Source organism: Cydia fagiglandana, chromosome 14 (assembly GCF_963556715.1).
Source record: "Cydia fagiglandana chromosome 14, ilCydFagi1.1, whole genome shotgun sequence".
NCBI classification, from domain to species: domain Eukaryota; kingdom Metazoa; phylum Arthropoda; class Insecta; order Lepidoptera; family Tortricidae; genus Cydia; species Cydia fagiglandana.
This window is the reverse complement of record NC_085945.1, coordinates 2,838,550-2,856,798: the sequence shown is the minus strand read 5'-3', so window position 1 is coordinate 2,856,798 and position 18,249 is coordinate 2,838,550. Positions and strand designations below refer to the sequence as shown.

At 37.6% G+C, this 18,249-nt stretch overlaps 2 protein-coding genes across 2 annotated transcripts in view; one reads left to right on the top strand and one right to left on the bottom strand.

The window, feature by feature from the left end:
• Positions 1 to 18,249, bottom strand: part of LOC134670646 (leucine-rich repeat-containing protein 24-like) — a 52,051-nt gene that overhangs the window by 19,218 nt on the left and 14,584 nt on the right. The gene's annotated exons all lie outside the window — the stretch shown is intronic.
• LOC134670880 (acidic proline-rich protein PRP25-like) lies at positions 6,917 to 7,792 on the top strand. The gene has a single exon (XM_063528694.1). It carries the CDS (start codon positions 6,917 to 6,919, stop codon positions 7,790 to 7,792), a length of 876 nt encoding a protein of 291 aa, XP_063384764.1.

Sequence of the window (18,249 nt, the reverse complement as noted above, 5' to 3'; positions counted from 1 at the left end):
AATTACTGAGTTATTGGATTAATGAGTTATTTGATTAGTGAGTTATTTGATTAGTGAGTTTCGATTAGTGAGTTTCGATTAGTGAGTTTCGATTAGTGAGTTTCGATTAGTGAGTTTCGATTAGTGAGTTTCGATTAGTGAGTTTCGATTAGTGAGTTTCGATTAGTGAGTTTCGATTAATGAGTTTTAATGAGTTTCGATTAATGAGTTTTAATGAGTTTCGATTAATGAGTTTCGATTAATGAGTTTCGATTAATGAGTTTTAATGAGTTTCGATTAATGAGTTTTAATGAGTTTCGATTAATGAGTTTTAATGAGTTTCGATTAATGAGTTTTAATGAGTTTCGATTAATGAGTTTTAATGAGTTTCGATTAATGAGTTTTAATGAGTTTCGATTAATGAGTTTTAATGAGTTTCGATTAATGAGTTTTAATGAGTTTCGATTAATGAGTTTTAATGAGTTTCGATTAATGAGTTTTAATGAGTTTCGATTAATGAGTTTTGGATTAAGTCATTGAAGTATCGAGTCATTGAAGTATCGAGTCATTGAAGTATCGAGTCATTGAAGTATCGAGTCATTGAAGTATCGAGTCATTGAAGTATCGAGTCATTGAAGTATCGAGTCATTGAGTTATCGAGTCATTGAGTTATCGAGTCATTGAGTTATCGAGTCATTGAGTTATCGAGTCATTGAGTTATCGACTTATTGAGTTATCGAATTATTGAGTTATCGAATTATTGAGTTATCGAATTATTGAGTTATCGAATTATTGAGTTATCGAATTATTGAGTTATCGAATTATTGAGTTATCGAATTATTGAGTTATCGAATTATTGAGTTATCGAATTATTGAGTTATCGAATTATTGAGTTATCGGATTATCGAGTTATCGGATTATCGAGTTATCGAATTATTGAGTTATCGAATTATTGAGTTATCGAATTATTGAGTTATCGAATTATTGAGTTATCGAATTATTGAGTTATCGAATTATTGAGTTATCGGATTATCGAGTTATCGGATTATCGAGTTATCGAATTATTGAGTTATCGAATTATTGAGTTATCGAATTATTGAGTTATCGAATTATTGAGTTATCGAATTATTGAGTTATCGAATTATTGAGTTATCGAATTATTGAGTTATTGAATTATTGAGTTATCGAATTATTGAGTTAACGAATTATTGAGTTATCGAGTCATTGAATTATCGAGTCATTGAGTTATCGAGTCATTGAGTTATCGAATTATCGAATTATTGAGTTATCGAATTATCGAGTTATCGAGTTATCGAGTTGTCGAGTTGTCGAGTTGTCGAGTTGTCGAGTTGTCGAGTTGTCGAGTTGTCGAGTTGTCGAGTTGTCGAGTTGTCGAGTTGTCGAGTTGTCGAGTTGTCGAGTTGTCGAGTTGTCGAGTTGTCGAGTTGTCGAGTTGTCGAGTTGTCGAGTTGTCGAGTTGTCGAGTTGTCGAGTTGTCGAGTTGTCGAGTTGTCGAGTTGTCGAGTTGTCGAGTTGTCGAGTTGTCGAGTTGTCGAGTTGTCGAGTTGTCGAGTTGTCGAGTTGTCGAGTTGTCGAGTTGTCGAGTTGTCGAGTTGTCGAGTTGTCGAGTTGTCGAGTTGTCGAGTTGTCGAGTTGTCGAGTTGTCGAGTTGTCGAGTTGTCGAGTTGTCGAGTTGTCGAGTTGTCGAGTTGTCGAGTTGTCGAGTTGTCGAGTTGTCGAGTTGTCGAGTTGTCGAGTTGTCGAGTTGTCGAGTTGTCGAGTTGTCGAGTTGTCGAGTTGTCGAGTTGTCGAGTTGTCGAGTTGTCGAGTTGTCGAGTTGTCGAGTTGTCGAGTTGTCGAGTTGTCGAGTTGTCGAGTTGTCGAGTTGTCGAGTTGTCGAGTTGTCGAGTTGTCGAGTTGTTGAATTGTTGAGTTGTTGAATTGTTGAATTGTTGAGTTGTTGAATTGTTGAGTTGTTGAGTTGTTGAATTATTGAGTTGTTGAATTATTGAGTTGTTGAATTATTGAGTTGTTGAATTATTGAGTTGTTGAATTATTGAGTTGTTGAATTATTGAGTTGTTGAATTATTGAGTTATCGAATTATTGAGTTATCGAATTATTGAGTTATCGAATTATTGAGTTATCGAATTATTGAGTTATCGAATTATTGAGTTATCGAATTATTGAGTTATCGAATTATTGAGTTATCGAATTATTGAGTTATCGAATTATTGAGTTATCGGATTATCGAGTTATCGGATTATCGAGTTATCGAATTATTGAGTTATCGAATTATTGAGTTATCGAATTATTGAGTTATCGAATTATTGAGTTATCGAATTATTGAGTTATCGAATTATTGAGTTATCGGATTATCGAGTTATCGGATTATCGAGTTATCGAGTCATTGAGTTATCGACTTATTGAGTTATCGAATTATTGAGTTATCGAATTATTGAGTTATCGAATTATTGAGTTATCGAATTATTGAGTTATCGAATTATTGAGTTATCGAATTATTGAGTTATCGAATTATTGAGTTATCGAATTATTGAGTTATCGAATTATTGAGTTATCGGATTATCGAGTTATCGGATTATCGAGTTATCGAATTATTGAGTTATCGAATTATTGAGTTATCGAATTATTGAGTTATCGAATTATTGAGTTATCGAATTATTGAGTTATCGAATTATTGAGTTATCGGATTATCGAGTTATCGGATTATCGAGTTATCGAATTATCGAGTTATCGAATTATTGAGTTATCGAATTATTGAGTTATCGAATTATTGAGTTATCGAATTATTGAGTTATCGAATTATTGAGTTATCGAATTATTGAGTTATCGAATTATTGAGTTATTGAATTATTGAGTTATCGAATTATTGAGTTAACGAATTATTGAGTTATCGAGTCATTGAATTATCGAGTCATTGAGTTATCGAGTCATTGAGTTATCGAATTATCGAATTATTGAGTTATCGAATTATCGAGTTATCGAGTTGTCGAGTTGTCGAGTTGTCGAGTTGTCGAGTTGTCGAGTTGTCGAGTTGTCGAGTTGTCGAGTTGTCGAGTTGTCGAGTTGTCGAGTTGTCGAGTTGTCGAGTTGTCGAGTTGTCGAGTTGTCGAGTTGTCGAGTTGTCGAGTTGTCGAGTTGTCGAGTTGTCGAGTTGTCGAGTTGTCGAGTTGTCGAGTTGTCGAGTTGTCGAGTTGTCGAGTTGTCGAGTTGTCGAGTTGTCGAGTTGTCGAGTTGTCGAGTTGTCGAGTTGTCGAGTTGTCGAGTTGTCGAGTTGTCGAGTTGTCGAGTTGTCGAGTTGTCGAGTTGTCGAGTTGTCGAGTTGTCGAGTTGTCGAGTTGTCGAGTTGTCGAGTTGTCGAGTTGTCGAGTTGTCGAGTTGTCGAGTTGTCGAGTTGTCGAGTTGTCGAGTTGTCGAGTTGTCGAGTTGTCGAGTTGTCGAGTTGTCGAGTTGTCGAGTTGTCGAGTTGTCGAGTTGTCGAGTTGTCGAGTTGTCGAGTTGTCGAGTTGTCGAGTTGTCGAGTTGTCGAGTTGTCGAGTTGTCGAGTTGTCGAGTTGTCGAGTTGTCGAGTTGTCGAGTTGTCGAGTTGTCGAGTTGTCGAGTTGTTGAATTGTTGAGTTGTTGAATTGTTGAATTGTTGAGTTGTTGAATTGTTGAGTTGTTGAGTTGTTGAATTATTGAGTTGTTGAATTATTGAGTTGTTGAATTATTGAGTTGTTGAATTATTGAGTTGTTGAATTATTGAGTTGTTGAATTATTGAGTTGTTGAATTATTGAGTTGTTGAATTATTGAGTTGTTGAATTATTGAGTTGTTGAATTATTGAGTTGTTGAATTATTGAGTTGTTGAATTATTGAGTTGTTGAATTATTGAGTTGTTGAATTATTGAGTTGTTGAGTTATTGAATTGTTGAGTTATTGAATTGTTGAGTTATTGAATTGTTGAGTTATTGAATTGTTGAGTTATTGAATTGTTGAGTTATTGAATTGTTGAGTTATTGAATTGTTGAGTTATTGAGTTGTTGAGTTATTGAGTTGTTGAGTTATTGAGTTGTTGAGTTGTTGAGTTGTTGAGTTGTTGAGTTATTGAGTTGTTGAATTATTGAGTTGTTGAATTATTGAGTTGTTGAATTATTGAGTTGTTGAATTATTGAGTTGTTGAATTATTGAGTTGTTGAATTATTGAGTTGTTGAATTATTGAGTTGTTGAATTATTGAGTTGTTGAGTTATTGAATTGTTGAGTTATTGAATTGTTGAGTTATTGAATTGTTGAGTTATTGAATTGTTGAGTTATTGAATTGTTGAGTTATTGAATTGTTGAGTTATTGAATTGTTGAGTTATTGAATTGTTGAGTTATTGAATTGTTGAGTTATTGAATTGTTGAGTTATTGAATTGTTGAGTTATTGAATTGTTGAGTTATTGAATTGTTGAGTTATTGAATTGTTGAGTTATTGAATTGTTGAGTTATTGAATTGTTGAATCACTGAATTGTTGAATCACTGAATTATTGAATTGTTGAATCACTGAATTATTGAATTGTTGAATCACTGAATTATTGAATTGTTGAATCACTGAATTATTGAATTGTTGAATCACTGAATTATTGAATTGTTGAATCACTGAATTATTGAATTGTTGAATCACTGAATTATTGAATTGTTGAATCACTGAATTATTGAATTGTTGAATCACTGAATTATTGAATTGTTGAATCACTGAATTATTGAATTGTTGAATCACTGAATTATTGAATTGTTGAATCACTGAATTATTGAATTGTTGAATCACTGAATTATTGAATTGTTGAATCACTGAATTATTGAATTGTTGAATCACTGAATTATTGAATTGTTGAATCACTGAATTATTGAATTGTTGAATCACTGAATTATTGAATTGTTGAATCACTGAATTATTGAATTGTTGAATCACTGAATTATTGAATTGTTGAATCACTGAATTATTGAATTGTTGAATCACTGAATTATTGAATTGTTGAATCACTGAATTATTGAATTGTTGAATCACTGAATTATTGAATCGTTGAATCACTGAATTATTGAATCGTTGAATCACTGAATTATTGAATCGTTGAATAACTGAATTAATAGGTTACTGCAGTTAATGTTACAGCATTACATTGAAATGAAAGCGATAATGAAGACTGCATGGTTGAACCTGTTTGTACTTACGAGAACTTGATTTGGTTCGTAAGCTACTAGAACAGAACACCACAATTAAACCGAGATCAAGGAGGATTGATAGCCTCTTATTGATTATATTATTATGTGTTAATCAAACTTGAATAAAATAGATTAGTTTATAATTATTTTCTTGTATAACCTTGTACGTTATCAAATAATAATAGATTACCAATGAGGCAGTTTAAAAAAAAAGAGATTTTAAATCAACTGGGAGGTTATTAAAGACACGTATTACGGTAATGAATTCACTTTTATACTTTTACTTATTGTTGAACTTGAAAAGTTTATTCTTAGTATTTTCCATTGTGTTTACAAAAAAGGCGAAGCTCATATCTATAGATCTATAGATCTCAGTTAACGCAAGTAGTTTCATTTCCTTGAAGAAATCTGAGTGGATAGTGGTAGTGTAAATGATACATGATCTCTGAGTGGATAGTGGTAGTGTAAATGAAATATGTTGCGTGAGTAGTTTTCTTACAACATAACATAATTACGTCATCGTAACCCCAGTAGTTAAATGATACCATATTTAAGGTACGAAATATGCGATGCCATAGTAAACATTTTTGAGGGCATTTTTAGAACAAGTTAGAAGGTACGGGTAAGTAAAGCATAACAGGTTTTTGCAGTTCTATCGTTTATGTCTGCCGTGTCACATTTAAAACGTATAATTTATTTTAATTTATGAAAAACAACTAACGTGTAAAAAAAAATATTACTGATCCTTTTTCTACGGAAACAGACCTAAGTGCTATGTTTATTCCCGAACTGTGCGATTTGGTATTCTATAAAGTTGAAATTTAGGTTTATAGACTTCAGTTATTTTACAACAACATCTAGTGTAGTATTAATATACTGTTCAAGTGTTTCATAAAACAATATGCATATTATAAAAAAAAATCTAATGGTCTTGAAATCCCAACGCGTCTTGCAATTGATGGAACTTTGTCAGCTTGGATAAATCCTAACAATCTAGAATATACGACATATAGAATATACGATATATACGATATACAATATTTCTCTGAAAACATTGGGAGGGGAGCTATTACAGGTTTTTAGTTGCCAATTTGATGATTGAATTGATGCATTGATAATGGAAACGTAATAGATCAAGTTGTACACAATAAGGTCCCAGTTTTACACATGTTTTGCATATGAATATGTGAAGTTAATTATCGCTGTTATTCATCATAGTTAATATTTTACAAATTATAATCAGGGTTAAAGTTATTGAAAGGTTCTCAGGAAATATTCCTGTCTCAAGAGTGAGGTTTATAATTGATGATTTCTTGACATGATATTTGAAAATGATGTTGAACCCACGAGAATTTGATTTGATTCATGTGCTGACACAGCTAAGTAAGATAATAATAAAGATTTGAACTGGTTCGTATTCTATATGGCAGGAAGATTGATAGTGTCTTCAGTCACGAGAATTGAATTGGTTCGTGTACTGTTTAATAGAGATGTTTCAGTCACGAGAATTGAATTGGTTCGTGTACTGTTTAATAGAGATGTTTCAGTCACGAGAATTGAATTGGTTCGTGTACTGTCTACCTGCAGATAGAGATGATCAATACATCTGTTACCCTGAATTACTTAGTCAATGTTGGATATTTTTAGCAAATTGAGCGCCGCACCTCTACCGGCGTCCCTCGCTTCGCGTGACACTGACACCAGGAGCCAGAAGCAAGTACAGTCAACAGGCGATGACTGAGCTGCCTCCAGCAGGAGCCCGCCTCGCGCCGCTAGAGCCCGGTTGCGAGCCGCCTCCAGCAGGAGAGCCCGCCTCGCGCCGCCAGAGTCCGGTGCGAGCCGTCTCCAGCAGGAGCCCGCCTCGCGCCGCCAGAGTCCGGTTGCGAGCCGCCTCCAGCAGAAGCCCGCCTCGCGCCGCCAGAGCCCGGTGCGAGCCGTCTCCAGCAGGAGCCCGCCTCGCGCCACCAGAGTCCGGTTGCGAGCCGCCTCCAGCAGGAGCCCGCCTCGCGCCGCCAGAGTCCGGTTGCGAGCCGCCTCCAGCAGGAGCCCGCCTCGCGCCGCCAGAGTCCGGTTGCGAGCCACCTCCAGCAGGAGCCCGCCTCGCGCCGCCAGAGTCCGGTGCGAGCCGTCTCCAACAGGAGCCCGCCTCGCGCCGCCAGAGTCCGGTGCGAGCCGTCTCCAACAGGAGCCCGCCTCGCGCCGCCAGAGTCCGGTGCGAGCCGTCTCCAACAGGAGCCCGCCTCGCGCCGCCAGAGTCCGGTGCGAGCCGTCTCCAACAGGAGCCCGCCTCGCGCCGCCAGAGTCCGGTGCGAGCCGTCTCCAACAGGAGCCCGCCTCGCGCCGCCAGAGTCCGGTGCGAGCCGTCTCCAACAGGAGCCCGCCTCGCGCCGGCGCCGCCAGAGGCCGGTGCGCGTCTAGAGCACGGCGACCGCCGCTCCGCGCTCCCGTGCCCCGGCCGCGCCGGAGCGCGCGCGCTCACCTCCAGAGCCAGGGCCCTTCTCACCACTCGACGGTCGTCCATTCTGATGACATCGGTGTCGGCCTCTGGTCGATGTCGAATGGATGTCTCCGGCAGAAGAGTAACAATTTTAACCCTTCGTATGCCTTAGTCAAAATTTACTACTGAATTAATAAAACCTTGAAATTGTAAATTATAGTCCAAATTGTGTGGTACATGTACGGGACCAGGCATACGAAAGGTTATTTACACGATGTTTTCGAGATTTTGATATGCTGATGACTGATTGAAACTGTTTTAAGCCACGAGAAAATGATCGGTTCGTGTGCTGACACAAATAAGTAGTAGGTGCGAGAATAGAACTGGTTCGTATCCTATACATTAACTCTGATCGCAAGAAATTGATCGGTTTGCGATTAGTGTATCCACTGTTAAGTATGCGTAGTCTGTCGGCCAAGTGTAGGGTTTCCACCTGGCACGTGTATGAGGACATACACGGAGTCAGGATGGACGAGTGTAGGGTTTTTGGTATTTAGCATACCTACTTAATTCGTTTTTATTATTAAGGGTAGTTTGAAATTGAAAGACTGTTATTGGTTGGGTATAAAAAGAAACTACACTCGGCCGACGGGCCTCAGTTGGTTGTTGAGTCGTGCTAGCGAACGTTTGTCATAAGATGATATTATTGTGAATTGGAACAAGACAAGAAAATAAATGGATAATTATATTCAAGGGTGTTGTTATTTTATAGAAGTATTGCCACATTATTATATTATCTTATTTAACTAACGCAAAGAAACATATTCAATTACACAAACGGGTCTACCGCGATATAATTTCATTGTTTTTACCTTTAATTCCGACGTTTCAGCTGAGTTGCATCAGCTGTGGTCACGGAAAGACTGACGTCCCAACAAATGTCAACGGAGACATTAATAAAACAACACTAAACTACCCGAAATTAGTTTATAAAAATGTTTTGAATATGTGTACAAAACGCGAGAGTTTAAAGTGTTATATTGCAAAGAAACATGCTCGCAAGAGAGCAATCAAAACGCACCATTTGTTACGTTTCAAACGTAACTAAAGCAATTTCTTTTTTTTTAGTTCCATACTCACAGCGACATTGAAATAAAACAGGCCGAACGAGATTGTTTTCAGCGCCATCTATTCGCACAAGGAGACACTTGAACCCTTAGTCGCGAGCTGTCGGTCTAGAAAACATTATGGTTCTTATTTAGTATTCAATATTTTCTTTAATGGTTGAAATATTTAGGTTTAGTTTTCAAAAATATTAGTACTCGGTATCGTTGGTCTTTTAATATTATAATTTTCAAATATTGTTTGGGACATTGTTTGCAATGCCTGGCAAAATTCCTTGGCTCTGAGCGGGGTTTTTGTTTGAAAAAAGTGACAGGAGAGGAAATTGATTGTCGAACGAGATCAAGTCACTGAGATTTCCGCAGCCATGTGAGGAAGTTGGTGCAGATATTCTCTGGTCGCTTTGTACGGGAGCCATCCCTGTAAAATATGGAAATACATCTTCACTTTTTGTAGCGAGGTAAGCCACAGCGCAAATCTTTATAGAAATATAGCCCGGTTTTTTTATAACGTTCGTCTTTACTGATTTTACATTTCCTTGTTACAGCAAACAGAGCAATATGGCGTCCTAAATTGAATTCCTGGAGGATAATTCCTAAAGAAATATTTTTTTATAAATGTCAGCAGTGTAGCATCAATCGCTTCACTTGAGATCCGGGTAAGCATTTGCGATTTTATTGTAGGAAATGTAACCTTTTTTTCCGCCCTTGCCCATGTGTGTCGGATGACCGCATGGCCAATTTGTAGGTTTTCCTGTAAATGCCAGATCGGTGTGTTAGTTTAGTAATTGTCCAGTTAATTTCAGTGGAGAATCAATCCTTTTTTTATATTGGGTTTCAATATGTGTTTTTTTTTCCCTTTAGCCTTTATGCCGGTCCCTACCCTGGGCTTTTCTTCGGGCACGTGTCGGCGCTGGGCGTTGCCGTAGACGTTGGGCTGGAGCTTCGTGCTGCTCAGCGCGACGTTGGCGAAGCGGGCAGGCAGCCACCTGGACACGTGGCTGACGGTATCACCGCGTGTCACCGCGACTCTTGGCTGTTCCCCTGCGCGCCTCTGGGGCAGTGCGTAGCCACGGCTTCACCGGCTTCTGCTACGGACACGTGACTCAGGTGTGGTCAGATCTAATTTGTTATTGGCTCTCTCGAGCTCGTGACTCCTGTTGCGCATCGCGACGTTGGCGTGCTAGATAGGCGGTCACTTGGACACGTGGCTGACGGTTTCAGCACGTGTCACCGCGGCTTTTGGCTGCCACCTATGCGCCTCTGGCGTGACTTGGTCACAGCTAGGCTGCCTTCTTTCTATAGACACGTGATTTAGGTGTGCTACTAATCAATAGACTTTAATTAACTTCACGCAATAGTGGCCTCTTAATAAACTTCAAGTGCTCAGTGCATAATTAGTGTATAGACATAATAAACTTTAACTGAGACTGCGTAACCAGTCCGATAGCATAGTGTTCTTAGTATAATAATAGCATAAGCTTATTTTCTGTACTGCTAACCGTACTACTGTTTTCGTGTAAAACATTGATATTATATTTAATTGTCTCGAGCTTAAACAATAGTTTTCTTTTCCTCATCTTATTTTTACCTTTCTGTACGCCTTACAGCGTGCTGGCGCCCATTCTCTCTGTCTAAAATTAATTTTACTCATTAAATAGATTTTTAGGAATATCACAGACGTGTAGTGTGACAATAGAGCGTCAGACCCACGAACCCTGAGTACCACTGATAGTCCATAGCTCTTAAAACCCAAAACACCAATATAGCCTGTTACATTTGACACCCAACTAAGGGGCGACGCTTTATTTTTTAAATATTGTTGTCACAGTCTGTGGACTCCGAAGAAATCTCTCTTTACTATTTTTTGAGCTCTGTAATGCACTGTGCACATCTTTCTTTTTATTTTTAAGACGCCACTATTTTCTCTGTTTGCTTGCCTACAATTATTTATACTTTGACCTTTTGACCTTTTACTATGTTATCTCTATTACCTTAAAAATATGTAATATTACTTTTACCTAAAACATGAAACTATATTTTCTAAAACTTTGTATAAGAAACTCTCTAAAGATTTACTACTCTGTACTTAATTTATCTCAAGATTTAATAATAATATTACTCTGTATGTAAAATAGGCTTACATATGTATGCTTACTGTTGCTCAAATATGCACTCATTTTTTATGTAAAAAGAGACCACTATTAAGTAAAACTTTAAAAACATTATTTTTTCTCAAAATGCACCAAGCGCTAGCACTAAAAATTAATCTGCTTCTTTTTTCCTCAAACTTGTTGGTCGCTGGTCAATTTCAGGTCTGCGGATGTTGCTGGTGGTTCATACCTCTCAACGTTGTCTCGCAGCCATCTCTGGTTCTCTCGGCACAGGTCATCTCTTCTAGAAGGTCAAAGTTAGTTCGCTCTGTCTCGCTTTAAATATATTTATATTTTATTTATTTATTGCTTTATAGGCCTGGTAATTTAGGGCTAAAGCGTTCTACTTTATTACTACTACTCACTGAAAGGGAAGATACTTTCTATGTTCTAACATATGAACACTGTACCAAGCCTATCTGCTGGTACCTACTTATTTTGTAGATACTTAAATATATTTCTTAATTAAGGAAACTTAGTTCTTAAAGTAACTTTTATTACCGCCTGACTTACCTCTTCTTGATACTCTTAAAATACTTACTTACTATAGTTAGGTCTAAGAAACTTAATTTTTTCCTTTTTTACTTAGAAGTAATGTTTATGATGAGAAATGTTACTCATCTCTGTGTTCTGAAAATGAACATACTGTGCTGATCATGCTGACAGTACCTATTCCTAGCTAATAGATATTATTATATTACTTTACTTTATAGTGTAAACATAATTTCTTATTGCAAGCATGCAGATTTTCAACAGACGGTTAGATATATGTTAGTTATAGATGTTACTACTATAGGTATTATCTTAAGAAACTTATCTTTTAATTTATGCAATGTTCAACAAAGGAATGTTGCACAGGTATTTCTATCGTTCTAAAATGAACGCTGTACTATTGCCTCTCTGCAAGGTACAAATACCTACTTTCTCTTGTAAATGTTATTTACTTTAAATATTTTTAGGTTAGGGTCACTGACACTGGATAACTTTGCTATCTAAATGTTCCATGAACATGGTTGTGAAATAAAACAACAAAGCAAGTTATTTAGTTACATTATTATGACACTACATATTTGAATAGTTTGGCATGGAGCCCACTGTTTAGATTATCCTGGATTTGACTTTAGTTCACATAACCTAATAAAGTGTTTTTGTTATGCTGGATTTCGCTTTGATTTCTTCTATGGCTGGTTACAGGCAATGAAGATACTGCTGGCTTATGACTTGCTTGCTTGCGGCTTGCTTGCTTGCTCGCTGTTGCTTATTGACATCGAGGTTTCGTTGTCAACGAGTCTTCTTGGATGTGACTTCGTCTTTTGACGCTTAGTGCGTCAGCTCGTTCTGCATTTAAGGTTGGTCTAGTGCATCTAATAAAGTGATGAATCAGTGCTTTGTGAAGTGAAAATGGTGATTACAAGTGCAGTGATGTGTAATTCCATGTTCCCTTGAACATTGGATGAAGTTTCAATCCCATCTGGAGCGAAATTTTTCATTATGCACTTGTTGATAACCTCCATTTTCAATTCCTTTGGCGCTTACGACCTTTTGGAATGGGAAGCCTACACGTCAAGCGGTATGCGTTCCGTTTCACTTAAAACTTAATTGGATCTGTGTTCAAGTGTTAGTTCTTGTGTTCTATATTATGGAAATAATTTCATGGTGTGTTCCTACACATAGTGACACTAGAAAAGGGGAGACTGGGGCAATTTAGTGCCCATCTCTTTTAAAACTCTAATTTTTTATAATAACTTTAAACTTTAATTAGAAATTGAAGTTTTCTGGGTAGGTACGTTCTGTTTGTTGTGCACTGTTTCTCTCTCTATAAACAGTGTATGGGAAATTGTTTTCACTTCTGTTGAGACAAATTCTTAAGGACTTATACTTACGTAACTTTATGTTTTGATAAAATAGTTTAATCTGGATGCTTCTCTTTGTATCTCGGAAAGGGGACGGTAGTCTTCGGTGTGCTTCTGCACATTTGGTACAATAGGGGAGAGAGGGGTAAAATGTGTCACTGGTTTTGACACTTAGAATATTTTGTAGTTTCTTTTAATTAGGAATGCATATGACTGCTAACTTGTGGTCTACTTAATTTCATGCATTGGATTCTCGCTTGCGGTCCGTGCATGGGGAGTTCGTGTTCTTCTGCGGCACGCCTCCATGGAGTCGATAAGGTTGAAATGTCGTTTTCTTCCTGTCCGTACACCACGTTCTGGTGTTTCTGCAGTCTACTCTTAGCTTTTAGTGGTTGTGGAGTAGGCAAAACTCGGACGTGCACCCCGCCTAGAATTATTCTTCGCTCGCTGCACCGCCGAGATTTACTCTCCCAATCTCTCACTAGTCGATAGTTTTCTTGCATGTTAGTTATAAACATAGTTTAACTTGATAGTTAGGATTGTGTAAACCTCATGGCATAGCCAATATAGTTAATTACATGTTAAAAAAAAAATGTTTCACTAACATTAACATTTTTTTTTTATCTAAGTTGGGTGGTAATGTTACGTTTCAAACGTAACTAAAGCAATTTCTTTTTTTTTAGTTCCATACTCACAGCGACATTGAAATAAAACAGGCCGAACGAGATTGTTTTCAGCGCCATCTATTCGCACAAGGAGACACTTGAACCCTTAGTCGCGAGCTGTCGGTCTAGAAAACATTATGGTTCTTATTTAGTATTCAATATTTTCTTTAATGGTTGAAATATTTAGGTTTAGTTTTCAAAAATATTAGTACTCGGTATCGTTGGTCTTTTAATATTATAATTTTCAAATATTGTTTGGGACATTGTTTGCAATGCCTGGCAAAATTCCTTGGCTCTGAGCGGGGTTTTTGTTTGAAAAAAGTGACAGGAGAGGAAATTGATTGTCGAACGAGATCAAGTCACTGAGATTTCCGCAGCCATGTGAGGAAGTTGGTGCAGATATTCTCTGGTCGCTTTGTACGGGAGCCATCCCTGTAAAATATGGAAATACATCTTCACTTTTTGTAGCGAGGTAAGCCACAGCGCAAATCTTTATAGAAATATAGCCCGGTTTTTTTATAACGTTCGTCTTTACTGATTTTACATTTCCTTGTTACAGCAAACAGAGCAATATGGCGTCCTAAATTGAATTCCTGGAGGATAATTCCTAAAGAAATATTTTTTTATAAATGTCAGCAGTGTAGCATCAATCGCTTCACTTGAGATCCGGGTAAGCATTTGCGATTTTATTGTAGGAAATGTAACCTTTTTTTCCGCCCTTGCCCATGTGTGTCGGATGACCGCATGGCCAATTTGTAGGTTTTCCTGTAAATGCCAGATCGGTGTGTTAGTTTAGTAATTGTCCAGTTAATTTCAGTGGAGAATCAATCCTTTTTTTATATTGGGTTTCAATATGTGTTTTTTTTTCCCTTTAGCCTTTATGCCGGTCCCTACCCTGGGCTTTTCTTCGGGCACGTGTCGGCGCTGGGCGTTGCCGTAGACGTTGGGCTGGAGCTTCGTGCTGCTCAGCGCGACGTTGGCGAAGCGGGCAGGCAGCCACCTGGACACGTGGCTGACGGTATCACCGCGTGTCACCGCGACTCTTGGCTGTTCCCCTGCGCGCCTCTGGGGCAGTGCGTAGCCACGGCTTCACCGGCTTCTGCTACGGACACGTGACTCAGGTGTGGTCAGATCTAATTTGTTATTGGCTCTCTCGAGCTCGTGACTCCTGTTGCGCATCGCGACGTTGGCGTGCTAGATAGGCGGTCACTTGGACACGTGGCTGACGGTTTCAGCACGTGTCACCGCGGCTTTTGGCTGCCACCTATGCGCCTCTGGCGTGACTTGGTCACAGCTAGGCTGCCTTCTTTCTATAGACACGTGATTTAGGTGTGCTACTAATCAATAGACTTTAATTAACTTCACGCAATAGTGGCCTCTTAATAAACTTCAAGTGCTCAGTGCATAATTAGTGTATAGACATAATAAACTTTAACTGAGACTGCGTAACCAGTCCGATAGCATAGTGTTCTTAGTATAATAATAGCATAAGCTTATTTTCTGTACTGCTAACCGTACTACTGTTTTCGTGTAAAACATTGATATTATATTTAATTGTCTCGAGCTTAAACAATAGTTTTCTTTTCCTCATCTTATTTTTACCTTTCTGTACGCCTTACAGCGTGCTGGCGCCCATTCTCTCTGTCTAAAATTAATTTTACTCATTAAATAGATTTTTAGGAATATCACAGACGTGTAGTGTGACAATAGAGCGTCAGACCCACGAACCCTGAGTACCACTGATAGTCCATAGCTCTTAAAACCCAAAACACCAATATAGCCTGTTACGTAAACAAACCAAAGATAAGCCCAAAAACACCCATTTCCCGAGGTTTAAAGCCAACGGCATATTTCATAAGTTGCCACAAAACTCGGCATATTATTTACAAAGTTTATAAAAGTAACAGCTATTTTGCGCAAAGAATTCTAAACGAGTAGGAAAGGTAGAACTTTTCTTTTGTGTTCCACTGTTTTGAAAAAGTTGGGCAAGTATTCGGGATATAATAACATGCCTTTGTTACTTGAGCATATAAGGATAAATAAGCGTTACACGTGGGCCTAATGGGTAACAAAAAGTATTTCCCGTTCTGGGAAGTGGAGTGGAATAGTTTTTGCTCTAAAGTCTATTATCCCCTACGAAGTATAGGTATACCTAGTACTCTCTCGATTCTCGGCGCAGGTATTAAGCAAGCCTAATACATGTAGGTATAGATGCCTACATACATACAAGGCTCAAATTTTAGTGTCCTTGATGTCGACTCAAATAAACGTAAGTTGTTGCGATTATGAAATAAAAGTTTCTGAGTAAATAAACTAATTGTTTGTTATGCCTCTTAAATTTAAAATTTTCTTACACTGAATTTGTGTTTTACACATCTCTTATTCCAGATTTTATTTCCTTTTTTTTAAAACTTCCGTCAATGTATTCCAGCCTTAAATGCCTTCTTTTTTTACTCGATTATATTTTCAACTTTCCGCGCCAATTCCCCAATATTTCGCGCCAATTCATTACAATTTTTCCAGTCGTCCATCTTTAAGCATATTGTTAAAGTAACTTTGTGAAAAAAAATGGAAAACGTCGACTACAGCCACTTGTTTCGGCAAGTTCCCGTGATCTGGCAACGGACGCGCTGTAATTATCGGAATGGACTGGTTCAGTGAAACGCTAGGATATAATTACTAAAACTAATCAATTCCCAACTGTACATGCCCATTTCATATATACAGTAAACTAAATCTGCTCATTAGAAACTTCTGCAGAAGACAATATTACGTTCCCAGAGGGGTATGTAATTTTTTTTATTAGAATTTCTATTCTATTTCATCAATATTTGATACCTATATCATCATAACACAAAATTCAAAGAATTTGTCTGCCACCTAATGGACGTCTTAGAAAATACAAACCTAAGGAACGGAATATATTATAAAATGATTAAACATATGCTATCTATTGTGATTTAAGTTTTTGCGCAAAAGCCGGATACTCACAAACTTGCAAATAGTTATGACAATTGATTTACGGGCTACGGCCGAACCCACAAATTCGTGCACTTATTTTTTAAGAGCATGTAGTTTTCCCTAAATAACATATTTTTGCTCTAATTTGTGCTTAATATTCTCATTTAACTCTTTTACTGTAATAATTACGTATTAAATAGCAACTTCGATACCAAAATTATACGAAATTATGAACTTACGTGTGTCACTACTCACACCAAAATACGCCACCATCTTCAACACTGTCTTGCGACCGACTGATGCCATTGATCTACGGTATTTAGTACTCAAACGTATCTCTAATATCTTCAGTTTAGATCGGAATAGGTTTGAGCTCGAAAAGACTATTTGCTTGCGGACAGGATTTTTTTAAAGTAGTTTGCAGGATTATATCGAACCGGTCGGAAAGGGTTAGGATTGTTGTTCCAATTTTCTATTTTTATTTATATGAGCCTAGAGTGTCCCACTGCTGGGCAAAGGCCTCCCTCCTCCCTTTCCACGTATCCCGGTTTTGACCCGTCTCCCACCAGTTCCTATCAAAGGCGTCAAGGCCAATTTTCTATTATTAAATGTAAACTATTTAAACCAACATCCAAAACCTTTTAGAATCATCAACGTCGGCTTTGTAGTAAAATCCGTTAAAAACTTTTTTCATCTCGTCTGATTGTCTACAAAGTGGCTAAACTAAAAAGCAAAGGTCGGTAGCTACGTCAAAGCAAATCGAATCAAAACTTATTTCCGCCGCTTCAACTTTTTAGCAAAAGGACCATTTCACAGGGATTTTCAGTGAGTAGCATTTGCCACAGTGGTACCTTAGTGACAGTAGGATTTAGAACAAAGTAATAAGGATTGGCCTACAATCCTTATTACTTACCTACAGCCCTACAGCCCTACAGGCCTACAGCCCGTACTGAAAGCGAGCAGACATTTAAAATAAGACGAAAAAAAAAGTAGGATTTAGAGCTAAAATGCGACGCGAGTTCGTACCAGTACCATCAAATCGAAAATGGCAACTAATAGGTGTCTCCTTTTAGATTTTTCTGAGATACTAGATAGGTACCTCTAGATTTATTTAATATCAGTTTTCAACAATTCCTTCAATATCAATAAATGTTAATCGATTGTTTATTCTCCCCATTGGCACATTTATATTCATGGGTAATATTCCTTATAGAGTGAGCCAAAGTAGTTTCATGATATAATTTGTTCTTTTTTCTAAAAATATTAACTGTAATAGTTTATTTTTCTACAGTAACATTTAAATATTTATTTTACAGGTAGCAGTAGTAGTCGTAGCAGATTAGATTTTGACTTAATTATTTGTAGTGCAATTTCATTTGATTTATAAACATTTCGTCAATTATTTTACGATAGATTAGATAGATAAATTTCACGGTTCAATTCACGAATTTTTAGTCAATCTGCAAGTTTAATTTCTATTAGATGCCTTACTGTTAAATAGTCTGTATACTATCCATTTTAAAACTGTAGCGCGCACTTTGACCTAGCTACGGCAACTTTTTTCACAAATTCCAGAAAGACCTTGCAGTCGACACCGCATAGAAGGCTACCGTGACATCGGAATTCGAAAATTGACTGTCCCTGTCATTCCAAAAAAGCTAGAGCGATACAGATGAAAACATCCTTTATTCGATCTTTTTTACGGTAGTCCGATATTGGCATTCTCTTTATCATGTGTAAGGGAAGACTGGCATCCAGTGGATCTTATTTTACTTATTAACGCGATTCTACTTCTTTTTTATTTGAGTTCCTGGTGAAGTATGTTATTTTTAGGATTGTTTTGTACGTACCTATACACGGTGTAACATGAGTAAAC